At 44.1% G+C, this 16,580-nt stretch overlaps 1 protein-coding gene across 1 annotated transcript; it reads left to right on the forward strand.

The window, feature by feature from the left end:
• The first annotated feature begins 964 nt into the window (after window positions 1-964).
• Window positions 965-15,313, forward strand: LOC308578469 (ras-like protein family member 11A-like). The gene is made up of 4 exons (XM_081178904.1): window positions 965-1,398; window positions 6,489-6,545; window positions 11,047-11,129; window positions 13,990-15,313. The coding sequence occupies exons 1-4, from the start codon at window positions 1,254-1,256 to the stop codon at window positions 14,455-14,457; spliced, it is 753 nt and encodes a 250-aa protein (XP_081035030.1). The 5' UTR covers window positions 965-1,253; the 3' UTR covers window positions 14,458-15,313.
• The last annotated feature ends 1,267 nt before the right edge of the window (window positions 15,314-16,580 follow it).

A 16,580-nucleotide genomic window follows, 5' to 3' on the forward strand; every position in this document is an offset into this window, starting at 1 on the left:
GTCTAAATAAGAATGACTTCAGCAGGCATGGAAAAGAATATAATAACAGTGCCTGCCTGCTATCCATAGGCAGGGAGTCACAAAGTGCTGTTGCTGCCACAGTAAAAAATTGAGTTTTTAAAATGCTGTGCAGGTATTATGTGGCACCTGTAGTAGTGCCAATTCTGCAGATTGAAGCAGTCAAGTGGGCACATATGGGGTAAGGCGATCTCATAGTAAACTGGTCCCAAGTTGTTACACTTTTTCTCTACTAATAGTAACACCTTGAACTTGGCCTGGTGGCAGATTGGCAAGCATCACAGGTCTCTGAACACAGCTGTTACATACTGACAAGGTCTCACTCCTGTCAGCAATCGCGCTGCGACAAAACTGCATATGAAATTGTATATCTTTTTGGAGAAAATTGTACTAAAAAGCGGGTGAATTTTCATGAGGGGGTTTTGTATTTATTTTTTAAATTGCAAAATGATATGTAAATGTGCAAAACTGAACTCAAGATTGGGAAAAATAAGACATTTAAAATGACAAATTCATCCATCCTTTGCTACCTACAGTCCCTTAAGGGGACCAGACCTACCTCAGAGTCCACTCATGGCCAATATCTATTTCCGATTACTAATCGTGCTGATTAACCCATTAAAATTTATAGCCTCAGTGAGTGCCTCCATCCAACATGGAAGCATTGTTCCAGAGCTCCCTCCCTCAGTGTTTGTGGTTTTGCTTATTTAACAGAAGTTTCTGCAGCACAAAACGAAGCCCCTCAGAACCCAGTGGCAAGACATCAAAGTGGATTTTATTTTCTTCTCCCTATCCCCACCCCACCCAAAATGTTATTCCTGATATAATCTCCTCCTGCTTAGTTCCAAGTTTCAACCAGTAAAATGGTCAGCAAAGAAAAAGAATGAGTGAAAATGGCAGAAAATGAGTGCAGTTTACTGTGAGGCCCGGACTTTATGTCCCAAGTAATGGAATGTCATGTTTTGACTTCTGATTGGCTGAGGAATGCAGGAGTCAGTTTTCACTGGGGATGATCAAAACGTTCCCCTCTGCCTGTCGGAGCACAATCTTTTGCGGGGAGAGGGGACTGGCGGCTGCTCTATTTTTCCTCTTCCAAAATGCTGCTTCAATGAAACTGCCGGGAGATTCCATTGTCAGGGTGGCACAAGAGAAGAGAGAGGCAAGGGGGAATTGTGCTTTTTGCTCGGATCTCTTCCTACCCCATCAGCAGAGCTCGTCAGGTCTCCTCCACTGGCATGCCCTTCCTACCTAGGAATACTATGTCACATTACTCCACAAATTTCCTATTACTTCCCATCCCTGAACATCCTGTCCAGGACTGCGCAGCCAACAAAGTCATCAAGCTCGTTGTGTTGGGTGGCAGCGGCGTTGGCAAAACGGGTAAGTCTTCAGAAGTTGCTGTGGAGGCAGCCTGGTCTTTTCTTTCTCCCCCCCCTCCCCCTCCCTCCCTCTCCTCTCTCCACATCTGCCATCTGATTTTATGTTAATATTTGATAGAAATAATGATCCGATGTTTATCTTGCAGAATGTAAAGGTTAACCAGATCAGATTCCCACCCCCACCCCCATGCCGCTATGAAATATAATGCCTGGAGATTTTCAGGCAGATGAATTGAGGGGGGCAAGGTCAAGGTTCGTTGGCACTGGCCTACACTAGCAAATTTTGTATTATGTTGCATGGGGTTTCACCGGAAGCTTATCAAGGTTTCATCAATGAGAGGATCCACCATGGTAGAGAAACTTTCTTGAAAGAGGGCTGGGCTACTGCTGCCAGGCTTTCCCTGCAGCATGGAGTTTGGGGTGTTCTAGATTACTCTGTCAGTTCACATGGTGAGCCTAGGGTCGGCTGGGAGGGTCCTTGGGCAAGACCCTCTCCTTCATGACACCATTCCTTCACTGTAGCAGTGTTAGAGGGCCCCCTTCCTGCAGAGTGCAGATGCCCAACTGTGCTGTCTTGTGATACCAGCCCCAAGTGAGATGCATCTGGTCTGGTTCCTCCAGTGTTTTGCATGAAATGAATGTATGGAAGAGGGAGAGGAAGCTGTCTTATACCGGGTCAGACTAGTTGCCCATCTAGCCCAGTACTGTCAGCAGCTCTCAAGGGTGTCACCTGGTGGAAGGATTTCTCCATCACCTGCTTTAAAGAGGAGATGTCAGGACTTGAACCTGGGACCCTCTAGCATGTGCTCTACTGTTGCACTGCATTCCTAGTTGAATATATGGCCCCTTGCTCAGAGTGAGAACTAGCGATCTTTTGCTCCACAAGTAAAGGCACTTACCCACCACTGGGGATGGGCAGAAATTAGATTCACTTCACATTTAAAGGTGAACCTACCTAATTTGCACTTTCTGGAACAAGAGACCTTAAACACAGCCACCCTTCAAAATTCACTCTTCTCTAAAATTTACAGTGCAGTTCTCCATCCAAAATGCATATATCTGGGTAAAGCATGCATAAAAATGCATATATTAGGGGGGAAATCATACAAAAATATATTAAGGGAAATTTATTGGGGAAATGTGTAATAGACAGATACAAGTGTGTCTATCAGGAGAGATTCACATTAAAAAGCAACAAACAAACAAATATGACTTGAAACCAGAACATGGTGTGGCACTGTAAAAACGGGAAAAATGAGAAAATCTGAAATAGACTTACCTGACCATCCCTACCTACCACCAATAAGCCACCCACCCTTGAATAGGCCCTAAAATGCTCTGCAATACGCTGGGATTTCTGTACAGAGGAGTGAAAGCAGGAAAAGCCCCCCCACTCCACCCCGCTGCTCCCATGAATTTGGAATGCTATCTGATTGGTTATCTGAAAGCAGAATTGGGTGCCAAGTGCCTCAGTTATTAAACTGTGCTTTGGACCCTGCCCCACAAAACAGGAAAGAGGGTCATGAGCCGGGCATTGGGGAATGACGTTCTGTTGGTGGAAGACAAGGAGCTATTGGGAATCTGCTCTTAAATCCAACAGGAGATGCATGAAACACTTTTCAGAGAGTGAGTTGCCAGGGAAGACAGTAGGGGAGGCGTGAAAAGAGCAAACAAAAATTATTATGGCTGGAGCAATTCTGCAGGGCTCTTATGTCCTTATGGTATAGCAGTCATATTACAATAATATTTCATATCCACGGATTCTCCCATGTGGTGGAGAGATGCTCTTCAGGTCTGCCACAGGACCCTTACATTGCAGACAATTCAGGGAGACACCCTAGGTTGTTGCTGCACAAGTCATTGGGCCTCATCTTCTGCCTGAAAACCACTGAAGATGGAATTACACTTTACCCTAGCAAAGGTGAGCTCCCAAACCTACATTGACCGTGACATTGCCAACTTGGTGCCCTTCAGAAGTTTTGGGCTGCAACTCCCATTCACCCTACGGAGCATGCCTGTTGTTTGCAAAATTCCGCCTTCACCAGCCTGGTTCCTTCTTGAGGTTTGTTTTCCAATTCTGGCTGATATGGAGTTGGTGTACAAAACAAAAGACAGTGTTAGGGAGCGCTGTGTTTGGGTGGCGAGTAGTTCCACCTTTAGCTAGCTCATTGCATCAAAAAAGGTTGCATAAAAACGGTGGGTATCTGCTGTTGCTTTTCCGTCCTGTGGTAAGCAATAGATGTGAAGTGTGTGTGCATGTCACATGGTTCATTTCCTCATAATAATAAGTTAGGTTGAAAGGCGCTATGGGAATTCCACTTAACATAAGGGAGACAGTGGTGGAAAACTTAGTGTCCCAGACTCCCAAATGCAGGAACGTGAGAAAGCCATGAAAAAGACGATAAATGTGAATGTGAAAACAAATAGATGGGAGTTTTATAGCAGACATATAGCCTTAAAAGCAGCTAGCAGAATGATGTCCTTGGCTGCCAGCCTGTTTACATGTCTATGAGAGTAACTCCCGTTGAACTTATGAGTGGGTTTGCATTGCAATGCATATGGGTTAGTTTTGTAAGAATGTGCTCTGTTTTGAATACAGTTAAGCTTAAATCTGAAAGTTCACGCTGTGATTGCTGTTTCCTTTGTAGATTAATTATGTGACTTTTCGTCTGGGTTAATATATCCATTTCCATGCTACACTCTGTAAATACACTTAGGGACTTAGGCTGTCTCTCTAGACGAACTTCACGGGGGAGAGGGGGGAATCAGAAAGAGGGACTAATACTTCATGAACAATTCCCCTCAGTCGTGAATGGCTTAATCTGCTGCATACCTGTAATGCAGTCACCAGGCCAAGCCAAATTGTTAGCCACAAATGATTTATTACATGTGCTACATGGAAATTGTACTAATGGGGGCAGGAGTTGATGGCCTAAGAGTTATTTTCTGTGACAATATATGGAACCCTGAAGAGTGTGGGGTATTACTTTTCAAGTTTCTAGCTCTCATGATATTGGTAGCATCTTAGAATATGTGTTTGCAGCAAGTGATAAGAAAACCAGAGACAAATACTGTGATTCTTAAAGAGTCATGTCAAATATTTTTGAAGGCCACTTCACACATTAAGCATTTTTAGGGGTTACCCTTGAAAGCATGATTGTTATCCTGAGTGAGACCATCAAGCTCAATATCACCTACACTGGCTGGCAGTGATTCTCCAAGGTTTCAGAAAGTCACTGGGGCCTCTCACAGCCGTTCCTGAATATAGGCAGTGACCATTTTGTGTACGTTCGATTGATGCATGGCTGCCAACACATGGGTTGCTTTGGGCTTCAGGGGCAGGGCAGGGCAGGCTTATATGCAACTGCTGATGTGCTTAATGACCTGGAAGTCACCCTCTACACAAACAGAGAGTTGCCTGCATGCTCTTTCTGGGACCTTTTGCATGCAAAACATGTGCTCTACCGTTAAACTGTGGCCTTCCCAACAAAGGAAGCTTTTATTATACTAGGTCAGAATATTGGCTTATTTAGCTCAGTACTGTCTAAATTGCCTCTAAGGTTTCAGGCAGGTGTCTTTCCTACCTGCTAGAGTTTGAACCTTTTGCATGGAAAGCAGAACTACATCTCTTCCCTGAACATGACCAAGACATTCTCAAACGCAAATGTTACTCAAAAACACACATAGGTGTGTCTGAGTAGTATTCCCATTTGATTGCAAACCTGTTGGGAAACCAAGGTTTGCTGCTGTGTAATGCATGAAATGGCCCTGGGAGAGGAGACCCAATGCAGTTTTGTTTTGGGGCAGACACTTTGAGAATGAGAATATTAACTTATTTATTAGTAGTATTATTTATTAAATTTGTATACCGCCCTATACTGGTAGATCTCAGAGCAGTTCACAACATAAAATCACAATATAAAAAACGCAATATTAAGTAATAAAAACCAAAAAACAACCCAATAATCCCACCACCACCATAGCATCGGATGTCAATCAGCCAAAAGCCTGGATGAAGAGGAATGCTTTTTTGCCTGGCACCTAAAAGTGTGTATTGAAACCACAGCTGAACCTCCCTGGGGAGAGCCTTCTACAAATGGGGAGCCACTGCAGAGAAGGCCCATTCTCATGTTGCCATTATCCAGACCTCTTGTGAAGGTGGCACATGAAGAAGAAACTCAAAGGGCCTTCTTGGTGGTGGCGCGCCCCCTGTGGAACGCCGTCCCACCAGATGTCAAGGAAATAAACAACTTTCTGACTTTTAGACAACATCTGAAGGCAGCCCTGTTTAGGGAAGCTGTTAATGTTTGAAGTTTTGTTCTGTTTAATATTCCTGTGTGAGCCGCCCAGAGTGGCTGGGGAAACCCAGCCAGATGGGCGGGGTATAAATATTATTATTATTATTTTATTATTATTATTATTATTGCCTTTTTCTTTAAAATAATGTTTAGGGGTACTCTCAATTTGACTCAAGAAAATCACCATTTTATAGTTCAAATTGGGAAAAATAAATACAGTAAATGGACAAAAGTACAAAGATTCACAAAATGTTTAGGGGTATGCGTACCCTTGCGTACCCACAGGGGGGGAAAGCACTGATGTTGATGATGATGTTTGCAGGCAGTCCTTGAGGTACTGAGCCATTTAAGGCTTTATAGGTCAAAACCAGTACTTTGAATTGGGCCCAGAAATTAATTGGTAGCCGGTGGAATTAGATTAGGATCAGTGTAATATTTTCAAACCATCTTGCCCAGGTGAGCAATCTGGCTGCTGAATTCTGCTCTAGCTTCAGAGGCAGCCCTAGTATAACACATTGCAGTAATCTTAATAAATAAATAAATACAAATGCGATGCCTGTTGTGGTCACAAAACTTTGGTGCATACTGAGGAGTGGTTCTTGATTGCATTGCACATGTCTGGAGCAATGGTCTTTCATTGCTAAACATGTTCCCATCTAGCACTATTGCCAATGAAATGTGTGTAGCACATGGAATGAAAGCAGGTGTTTAATTACCACTCTGAGCCTGCGGCTGGAGTTTCTGACATTTTCTAACTCTGACTAAAAAGCGGCATTTTTCCCTTGTTTTGCAGCCCTAATTGTACGCTTCCTCACCAAGAGATTTATTGGAGACTATGAGGCCAATACCGGTACGTCTAACCTTCTAACGCTACATCATTAAAACTAATGTATTTGTGTCTAACTGTCCTGGGGACAGAACGAAGGGTCATGTGGTCAAAATATATAGGTCGAGTCAGGTGAATGGATTGCTATTCCTCTTATGGTTGGAAAATAAAGATTTTAATTTGCCATGTGGCTTAGTTGTTGTTGTTGTTTGCATAGGTCACCCAGCCAAAGGATTTGAGGCTGCTCCGAGTTTGAATACCTGGCTCCTTCGGTCCCTCACTCGATGGGTTGAATAGGCTAATTGCTGGGTTCATGTTCTTATGTTTCTAAACCAGCCTCCCCCAGCCTGATACCCTTGAGATCCTGCAAACTACAGCTTCCATCAATCTCAGCCAGCATGGCAAATAGTCAACAATGATGGGATTTTTGCACCAGGTTGGGGAAGACTGTTCCAAAGCTAGCCTTCTTTTCTTTTAGTGCTGTGGATCACTGGCAAAAGAAAATGCTAAAACGCTGTCTAAAATGTGCATATTTACAGTGAACTGCCGCTGGCTATGAAAACAATAAATCAAAGCCTAATTATTTACAGCCCCGCTCCTTTTCTTAAGCTAATACTCTATTCACTTTAATAGAATAGGATCAGAGGAATGAGTCTGGCTGACACACTTCCTATACAGAAAAAGGATCAAAAGATCGTTGCTTCCATCGACGGACAGAGGGCCAAGCATTATCCAGCTCTCCATTTCCAACAAGCAGTGGAAATGAACACTGTGTTTAAAAAAGCACCAACCTGAAATATAGACTTTCTTTCTGTTTTTAGCGCTGTTCAAAAAGGGCAAGACTGAAATAGATGTAAGTGGGTTTGTCAGTTGACCAGCAAAATGGCAGCTTAGCCTGTCCTTGTACAATGAATAACAGCAAGGTGACTGGCAACTGTCCCCCCCCCAGCTTTTTTTAAAAAAGCATTTGATATGGGGGGCAACACTAGATCCCCTTAAATGTGTTATGATTTAGTAAAAGTGAGAATTAATCAAGGTTTGATAAAACTTTGCCGATCACAGAAACCCTCTGGGTTTAGTTATGCCCATGAGCCAAGGCAGCTCAGCAGAGCTAGCTGGATGGGCTATTGGCAGAGGACAAAGGCCAGTGATGACCCAGCAAGGAAACAAAGACTAAACAGGAGCTAGTAAAAACTGCACAGAATCCAGTAAAAATAATTGGCTGCTTCGGGCTGAAGGAAGGAGGGCTCATGACAAAATCAAAAGTTTTAAGTAACTTTACTGGACATGGCAAATTCCACAGCTGAAGTCTGTTGCAGCAAAAGGAAACTTGTGGTATCCAAGAGACTGGCAGGCATCTCCCAAATGGGGATTAACTCTTTATGGATCTGATGAGGTGGTCCCTAGTCCATGAAAGCTGCTTACCTTTAAGGTGCCACAAGACTGTGGTCCTATGACAGCTTTCCTGGACACACATATTCCCCCTACCCAAAATGCAGTGGGTGGGTTCTAAATCAACCTACGTAGGTTTACATCCTTTTGTTGTTTAGGTCCCACAAGACTCTTGGAGTGATCAAATGTCAATTCCCCCTCCTGACTGATTAATGAGAAACTGGAAACTTCGCCCCTCTAGCTCTGTCCCTTTCATCTGATTAAAATGCACTGCTGGGCTTTTCATTCCTCACCTTTGCTCTTAAGGCTGTCAACGGGCTGATCTTTTGCTCATGTACTTGATTTGTTGGTGCTTCCTTCTGTTTCTGTGTAACCATGCACAGGATTTGTGCTTCAAATTTCTATGTTTCCAAGATTTGGCTGCTAGAGAAGCATTGCTGGGAGCTGCATGCTTTTTCCATTAAGCAACCATCCCTTCAGCAATCCTTCAAGCAGAAGCAAATATGTTATAGATCGGAAACAGGTGGTCATATATAACTGAGGCCATGGAGAAATACTTCTTCTCCCATTGCTGGGGGGCAGGGCCAAATATGATTAGTGTCTGGAAGTACCCAGACATCTCCTTTAGATGTGCTATGGAAGTGGAATAATATGCTGTCTGGACTTTGTTTCATAAGCTACTTATAAAATGGTGTCAGCTCCAAGCCAGGTACATTTCTCCTGCCTGTGTATTCACTCTTCCAGTCAGGTCTGGTGCCAGCACTCAACATGGTGGGGCAAGTGCCACAGCCACGGGGCTCCCAGAAGAGCTGCCACATTAGAGCAAAGGGACACTGTATCACCACCTCCAGGACTTGATTTCTCCAAACCCATCTGCCTGCTTTCTTACTTAAAACCAGTTCAGGGGGAGGCTCTGGTCTGGTGATGCAGTAAAACAGTGCCTGGAGTGTACCATTTCAATCTGCAAGTACAAATCTGTGTGACTGAATGCTTCCTCCCATTGAAAAGATGAGCGATCATGACGGCTATGTACCACCACCAATATCAGAGTCAACACTACTATCACTACCAGGAAATAATTTTTTCATTCCATTATTATTATTATTATTATTATTATTATTATTATTATTATTATTAAATTAATTTATCCCCCAGCCCTTCAGCCAAGTTGCTCAAGATCCTGCACATGGTTCTTCCCATTTACAACAGGTATAGGGGATATCTGTGGTTCTCCAGATGTTGATGGACTCCTATCAGCCCTAGCTAGCTTGCTGATGACCAGGGATGGTGGAAGCTGCAGTGCAGCAACATCTGGAGGGCCCCAGGTTCTCCATACCTCTCTTACAACTAGCTGCATGAGGTAAGGTTAGAGATCCTTGCAATGCTGTTTATGGGTGAGGAAGGATTTGAACCCAGTTCTCTGGAAACAGGCATCCAGGACCAATCAGTTAGAAGCAGAGCCACCACACACCTGGCCTGGCGGTGGGGTCACTGCCAGTTATGAGGAGAGGTGTGGGGCAGCAGGTACATTGCCACTATTTGGCTGCATTGGTGGAATCAGTTTGGTGCTCCCACTTGATGCGTCCATGCTATGCTGACCTACCCACCTCATTGCTCCTTCCTCTCTTGGGAGGAGGTAACAGCTATGCTGCTGGGAGGCTGGGTGCATGCCAGGACCCCTTCTCACCAACCTGACCACTCCTGCACTACACTATACTGGGTCTTTTACCTAGATTAGTAGAAGTACTGTACACACATTCTTAGATTTATTTGCACAAACAATATTCTTTTAATATCAAATCCAGATGTTGGAAACTTGGCCATGGGGAATTTATCTCACTGTAAAATGCCTTGATGAGCTCGAAACAAACGTCTTCCACAGAAAAGAAACACCTCCTTCTATGAACCAAATCCTACAGCCTTATCCAACCTGGTGCCCCTCCAGACATTTTGGATTGCAACTCTCTGCACAACTGTACCAGACCTCCGGAGGGCACCAGGTTGGCAAAGGTCCATAGAAGTTATTCTCACTGGGCTAAGCTTCCCCAGTGCTTTGGTTAGTGCTCAATGACTACATGGTGGAAACATGAGATGCAACCTTTTACCAAGTACTCCAGAAAAAATATCAGATCAGAGTGGACGCACACTTGGAGCTGGAGATAGACATTTTGTGACTGAAGTTTTCATCTCAAGTGAATCTGAAAATGTACTTCCTAAAGCATAACCGTTCCAGATTTTTAACTGGTGGTACTTCTTTAACAGCAGTCTGTCTCCATAGTAGGAAATGTTACACCTGCTCAGGCTGCTGCTGAAAGCAATGACATTGGGGCACTACAAATATGTATTGGGGTGGGAAACCTGCAGCCCTCCAGCTGTTGGCTGGGCCCAACTCCCATCAGTCTCAGTCACAATGGCCAGTGGTCAGGGATAATGGGAGTTGTAGTCCAACCACACCTGGAGGGCTCCAGGTTAGCTACCCCATGTGTGGGGGTGGGTAGGTGGGTGGGGGTGGGTGGGTGTATTCCAGGACATATACATACAACCATGTCAATTTGTTGTAGTGATAGTGAAGACAAGGCTGCCTTGCAGCCTATCCTTTAGCAAATCTGCATTTTGCATCCATCACCACACTCAGAATAGGGGGGGGAGGGAATTAAATATGGGGAAGTAATTTTTTCCCCTGACACTTCCCAATATATGGCAAAAGCTGAATTCTGCGTGCGGTGACAGGTTTCACACTGCCACCTCGCAACCCAATGATCAAGCATGGGCTTTTATGTCCCCTGATGCAGTGGTTGACTGTCCCAACCCCTTCCCTTACCAGACCTGTCTTTGCAGTCCTTCTTCCCTATTTATACCCATGCATGTGCTCTGAACAGCTTGGGGCTCACTCTCACATCTTTTAGTGCACAAAGAATTTAGCCCGGCTGATGAACTTCTAAATTCCCCCTGTGTACCATGTCCAAAAATGCAGCCACCAGCTCTCTCTGCCAATAAGCATTTGCATAGCACAAGGAGACACTCTTGGAGCATGGCTGCCCCAGGTTTTTGCTTAGTTACCAGTTGGGTTGTGCAGGCTCTGATGGGAAATATTCCATGTATCCATCCAGTTCTCATCTCTCTTTTTTGCCAGGTGCACTGTATTCCAGGAAATTCACCATCGATGGAGAGCAGCTCACTTTGCAAGTTCAGGATACACCCTTTGTTTCACTGGAGGTAAACTGGCTTTTTAAAGTTGAGATGTTTAAAAAGAAGTCTTAATGTAGAAGTAGCCAATGTGATGCTCTCCAGATGTTGTTGAACTCCTCCTCCCATCAACCCCAGCCATCACAGCTAATGGTCAGAGTGCTGGAGTTCAGCAACATTGGTTGGCTTGGTGCCCCTGTTTTAAATTTCCGTTATTCTGCCATGACTACCAGTCAGAGTACAGCAGCTATGCCAAGGGTGGGAGCTCAAGTAGATGGCCACCACCCTTCCCTTATGTTTAATTTGGGAAGAAGTGACATTGGAGGGTGCAAAACAAATACCTCAGAGGGAAGGTGAAGAGAGCATCCAACTTTCCTCTGTCTCGCAATGAGCCCAACGTAGCATGCTTTTCTCTTTTGAGTGATACACTCACGTGATGTGAAGCCAAATGGCCTAGGCATGGGGGGATGAAGTATCCCTTTAAGTCACAACACACACAATAACCCCCACAGGCAATTTTAAGGAGTTATGAAGAGCAAAAGGACAAGGAGGGGAGGTACAATGGTGCTTTAAGGAAATAAACAAAATATCCTAGAAAGCCAACTAAGTCTAGGAGTTATAGTGTGTAATTGGACAAACTAGAGTAATCCACATTGCCTAGAGCAGGTGTGGGAAACTGTTGGCCCTCCATATGTTGCTTAATTACAGCTCCCATAATCCCCAACCACTGACTATGCTTGTTGAGGCTGAATAGAGTTGTAGTTCACTAGTTCAGCAACATTTGGGGGACCAAAGTTTCTGCACCCCTGGCCTAGAGCAAAGATGGGAAAACTATTGTCCTCCACATGTTGTTGGACTGCAACTTCCATCAGCCCTAGCATGACCGATGCTCAGGAATGATGGGAATTGTAGTCCAACAACATCTGGAGAGGCACAGGGTCCCCCATCCCTGATATAGAGAGGCAACAGAATTGTGGCTGGTAACTGAGGAACAGGAGACAACCTTCTGTCACCAGCTGGCTGTAGAAAGATCAGACTTGGGTTGGTTATAGTACTTCTGAAGGTGGAAAGAAAGAAGCATTGCTACTGCTCTTGTAGACACTCAACACACAATGATTTTTGTTCACATTTCAAAAGCCTTCACAACCTATTTGATAAGAGATGTGTCTGCGTGGGGTGAGTGTATGCACCAACCTCCCCAGCCTAGTACCCTTCAGAAATGGTTGAACAAAACTCCCGTCATCTTAGTCATCAGCCATGGTGGCCGGGACTGACGGGAGTTGGAGTCAGAAACATCTAGAGGGTGCCATATTGGGTAAGGCTAGAAAGTCTTGATTTGATCTAGGACTTAATTTGATCCAGGGTTTATCACAGGTGTTTCAGAAGCAGGGCCAGTTTTCAGTAGCGGGGATAATAACTACAAAATCACTGGGATTAGTATGATGGGAAAGTGCCTCTGAGGATCCACAGAGTGCATTTTTCTTGGTAATGAAAATTGAGAACCAAGGATTATGGACTTCTGGGCAAATTTAAGCCTCAGCACTTTTCATCTTTATCAGCTAGAAACAGCGCCTCCCGATCATACTACTTTCAACTCTCTTAAAAATGAGCTTTTAAAGGGGCCAAATCTTTTAAAGTAGGATATTGGTTATGTAATATTACATGCAACCAGATAACTGGGCCATTTTGAGTGCAGACATGGCAGGGGGGAGGGATTCTTAAGAACAGTTCCATCACACAATTTAAAATATATATATTTGGAAAAGTTGGAGTTTGTCTCCAGCCCAAATGCTAAGTAATTTTGTTCTTCTTTGTACCCAGATTAATAGAGCTTTTATTGGCATGGATGAGGGTATCATAAGCAGAGCAGTGGTAGTTGTGCTTTCATAATTTCGAGAAGTTCCAGAGAATACTTCAGACAGGGCATCGGTTTTGCCTAATTCATTATTCTTTGAAAGAGAAAGCCAAAAGGAAAGAGATAATGTAGGTTGTTGGCTGATGAAATGCTGTCTGAAAAGTGCATGGTCAGTAACTATTTGTGTCTCTGGTTAAAATAAATGATTAAGAAGACATTTCCTTTAAAGCAAAAAATAGAAAACCCCCGCTGTCCTTTATCTTTCATTAAGCCGCATTCCATTTCGATTATTGCACCAATTTCATTCTGGGCTGCTATCAGATATAACAAAGGGGAAATTTCCAGTTGCCTGTGGACATCATTTTGCTCTTTTCTGCAAATCTTTCTAATATATATATATATTCACAGGTGTATGTTTGTTTGAAAAATGATCTCCTAATGAGGATCATTTGCCAGTCAAATATAACAGATTGCCACAGCTCACATCCCTCTCTGTAGGGTGGACAGGGACAATATACTGGGGGCAGGGGGGAGTCAGTACAGTGGTACCTCAGGTTAAGTACTTAATTCGTTCCGGAGGTCCATTCTTAACTGTTCTTAACCTGAAGCACCACTTTAGCTAATGGGGCCTCCTGCTGCTGCCGCACCGCCGGAACACGATTTCTGTTCTCATCCTGAAGCAAAGTTCTTAATCCGAGGTAATATTTCTGGGTTAGTGGAGTCTGTAACCTGAAGCGTATGTAACCTGAGTTACCACTGTATATGAAAGAAGGCATTGAGTCCAGCAGGTCAGAAATCCCCAAGGGGGAAGACTCCTCTTCCAAATAATTATGGGTGAATATACTGGGCCCTAAGAATAATTTACTACTGGGAAAAAGAAACTACACTGGTTGCCATTTCATTACCAGACTACTTCTCTTCTCGCACATGGAAGGTTATTGGGGAGGCTGGTTTAGTTTGAGCTTTTGATTCTCCCTGGCACCATTGTCCCTTCCCAACCGGAATCTTCTTTTTTCTTCTTGGTTTTGTTGACAGGACGAGAGTGACACTATCTGCTGCCAGGAACAAATAAACCGGTCCATCTACTGGGCAGATGGTTTTGTGCTTGTCTATTCCATCACGGACCATAACAGCTACCGCACCATCCGCCCCTTGCACCAGCATATCCGGAAGATCCACCCCAATGCCAACATACCTCTGCTGATCATGGCCAATAAAGGAGACCTGCTGCGAGCCAGGCAGGTGTCTGTGAAAGAAGGCCTCCAGCTGGCAAACGAGCTGGGCTGCACTAACTACGAGTTGTCTGCACGGGAGAACTTTGAGGAGGTTCACGATGCCTTTAAGCAGCTTTGCCAAGAGATGAGCAGGATGATTGGGAGCTGCAATGGCGAGAAACGCAGAGGGCTCCATCTTGTTCGGCCCAAGTCCCCCAACATGCAGGATCTGAAAAGGCGGCTGAAGCAGGCCTTGTCTTCCAAGGGGAGAACGGCCACGACACTCTGATGTATCTCAGAGTAGCAAGCCTGGCCTGGGCCTTAAGAGGAGAGATAAGACAATGGGATATTTATATCTATTTATGGCATTCTTTTGCCAGCATTTTTTGTACAAAAGAATCCCTTCATGACAAGGTGATATTGGATGGCAAGCTTTCAGAGCTGCGCCTTTTGTGTTGAAATTGTCACCGAGACTAATGGCATCTTAAAGACAGGTTCTTCATCCATGCAGTGAGCTTAGCTTCCTAACTGACATGACATGTAGCCGTACCAGCCAATCAACCTTGCTCTTCCCCCATGTTTCAGGCAGGCAGTCTATCTTTACTCCCTCATTTTTCAGTGCCACATGCATGTTTATTCAATCAAATAACACCTGCCCACATATTAAACAGAGTTGCAAAACTGATGCAGAGATGGGAGGGGTGGTTGTTGACTGCAATGGCACAAGCCAACACACACCCTTCACCATACTGAAAACCTGCACAACTAGGTTTTTAAGAGCTTACCTTAGAACAGAAAAGTACCAAAACTTCATCTCACCCCTACTGCACTGGCACATTTGAGAAAAATAGTTCTTGTTTTATCTAGGACGGTACTAAAGATTGGACTGAATGACTCGCTTAGCAGTGTGATCTAACAAGGAAGCATATAATCAGGGGTCAGCAAACTTTTTCAGTAGGGGGCCAGTCCACTGTCCCTCAGACCTTGGGGGGGCAGACTATTTTTTTTGGGGGGGGGGATGAACAGATTCCTATGCCCCACAAATAACCCAGAGATGCATTTTAAATAAAAGGACACATTCTACTCGGGTAAAAACACTCTGATTCCCGGACTGTCTGCGGGCCGGATTTAGAAGGCGAATGGGCCAGTTCTTTTTTTTTTTTTAATTTTTATTGGTTTTTCCACTTTTATAAAGACAAAACACACACAAAAAAGACACAAGACAAGAACATGTATAAATTCCGAAAATCCTAGTTTCCTAACCCTATTCCCAGACTTCCCCCCACCCCCCCTCGTGCATCCCAATTCCCAAGATTGTGTCAGCAATTTGGTGTTTCTCCTCTTAACCATCTTATTACCTTTTTTATAAACAAAATATAGATTTTTCCTAAGTTGGACTCGAGTTCTCTTCCGTCGATTTCTCATTTTGTCTTAATTAAAAGTCATATTAACTAAACCTAAAGGTCTTGAGTGTTTTTAAGATTCTCTTCTTCCCTCCCTCCCATCCCCGGTTTTTGTCCCTTCCCAATACATATCCAGAATAACAGTTCTTAGCCTGGGTTCCTCACGTCCGAGGCTTTCAAGTCTCTTTCAGTCCCTCTCCGCCGGTCTTGTTGGTAGTCCTTTATGTCAGTCATCAAATCTGGAAAGAGTTCTTTCGCCATCAAACCATATTCTCTTCCCACAAGGACATTTGAAAGCCACTGCTGAAAAATTTCCACAAATCCTGCATCTTCAAAGTCAAAGTCAGAATGGAGGCCCCAATCATATTTCTTTGTTTTAAGTTCCTGTGTTCCATAAACTCCCGGGGCCTCCTCCTCCTTCTTCTTCATCTTTCGCAGACTTGTGGTAGATGTAATCCAAAAATCTCCTTGCTTGTATTCCACAGATGTCGGCTTTTGGTTATTACTTCCCAGCTTTACTTTCTCTTTTTCTTGTTTAGTCTCTTCCACCTCTTCAGATATCAGTTCCCATTCAGCTGTGGATTCTTTCTCATTCAGGTCCTCAATACATACAGCAGAGCTGCCTGTTCCAGAAGTCAAGGTCATAAGTTGTTTATTCATAGCTAAGCTCTGCTCTTGTAGAGTTCCCACCAATTGAAACATCCTTTCGATTTCCACTAGTAACTTTCCATCCACAGCCATTGTATCCATTGTAGTTTCACAGAATTCCCCCTAGGGGGAATCTGGTTACTTATTAGTCTTTTCTCCAACAATCCTTTAACTTATTTTTATTACTTTGTTTCCAACAATCTTGGTTCAATTGTAACTCATCTTAGTCCAGAGGGATCTTAAATAGCAATTTTTCCACTCTAAACTGCCCGCTTGACAGCTTTGACAGCTGTCAAACTCCGCAGCTCTTACACAGGCACAGAGACAGGACGCTCCCGGGCCCGGGAGGGGGGGTTGTTTA

Source organism: Podarcis bocagei (genome assembly GCF_964188305.1).
Source record: "Podarcis bocagei genome assembly, chromosome: Z".
NCBI lineage: Eukaryota > Metazoa > Chordata > Lepidosauria > Squamata > Lacertidae > Podarcis > Podarcis bocagei.

Excerpts from the sequence above, each read along its gene's own strand:
- LOC308578469 (XM_081178904.1), top strand. The coding sequence starts at position 1,254 with ATGCCCTTCCTACCTAGGAATACTATGTCACATTACTCCACAAATTTC. Across the intron at positions 1,399-6,488 it reads CAGCGGCGTTGGCAAAACGG|CCCTAATTGTACGCTTCCTC; the intron begins GTAAGTCTTCAG and ends CTTGTTTTGCAG. Across the intron at positions 11,130-13,989 it reads CACCCTTTGTTTCACTGGAG|GACGAGAGTGACACTATCTG; the intron begins GTAAACTGGCTT and ends TTTTGTTGACAG.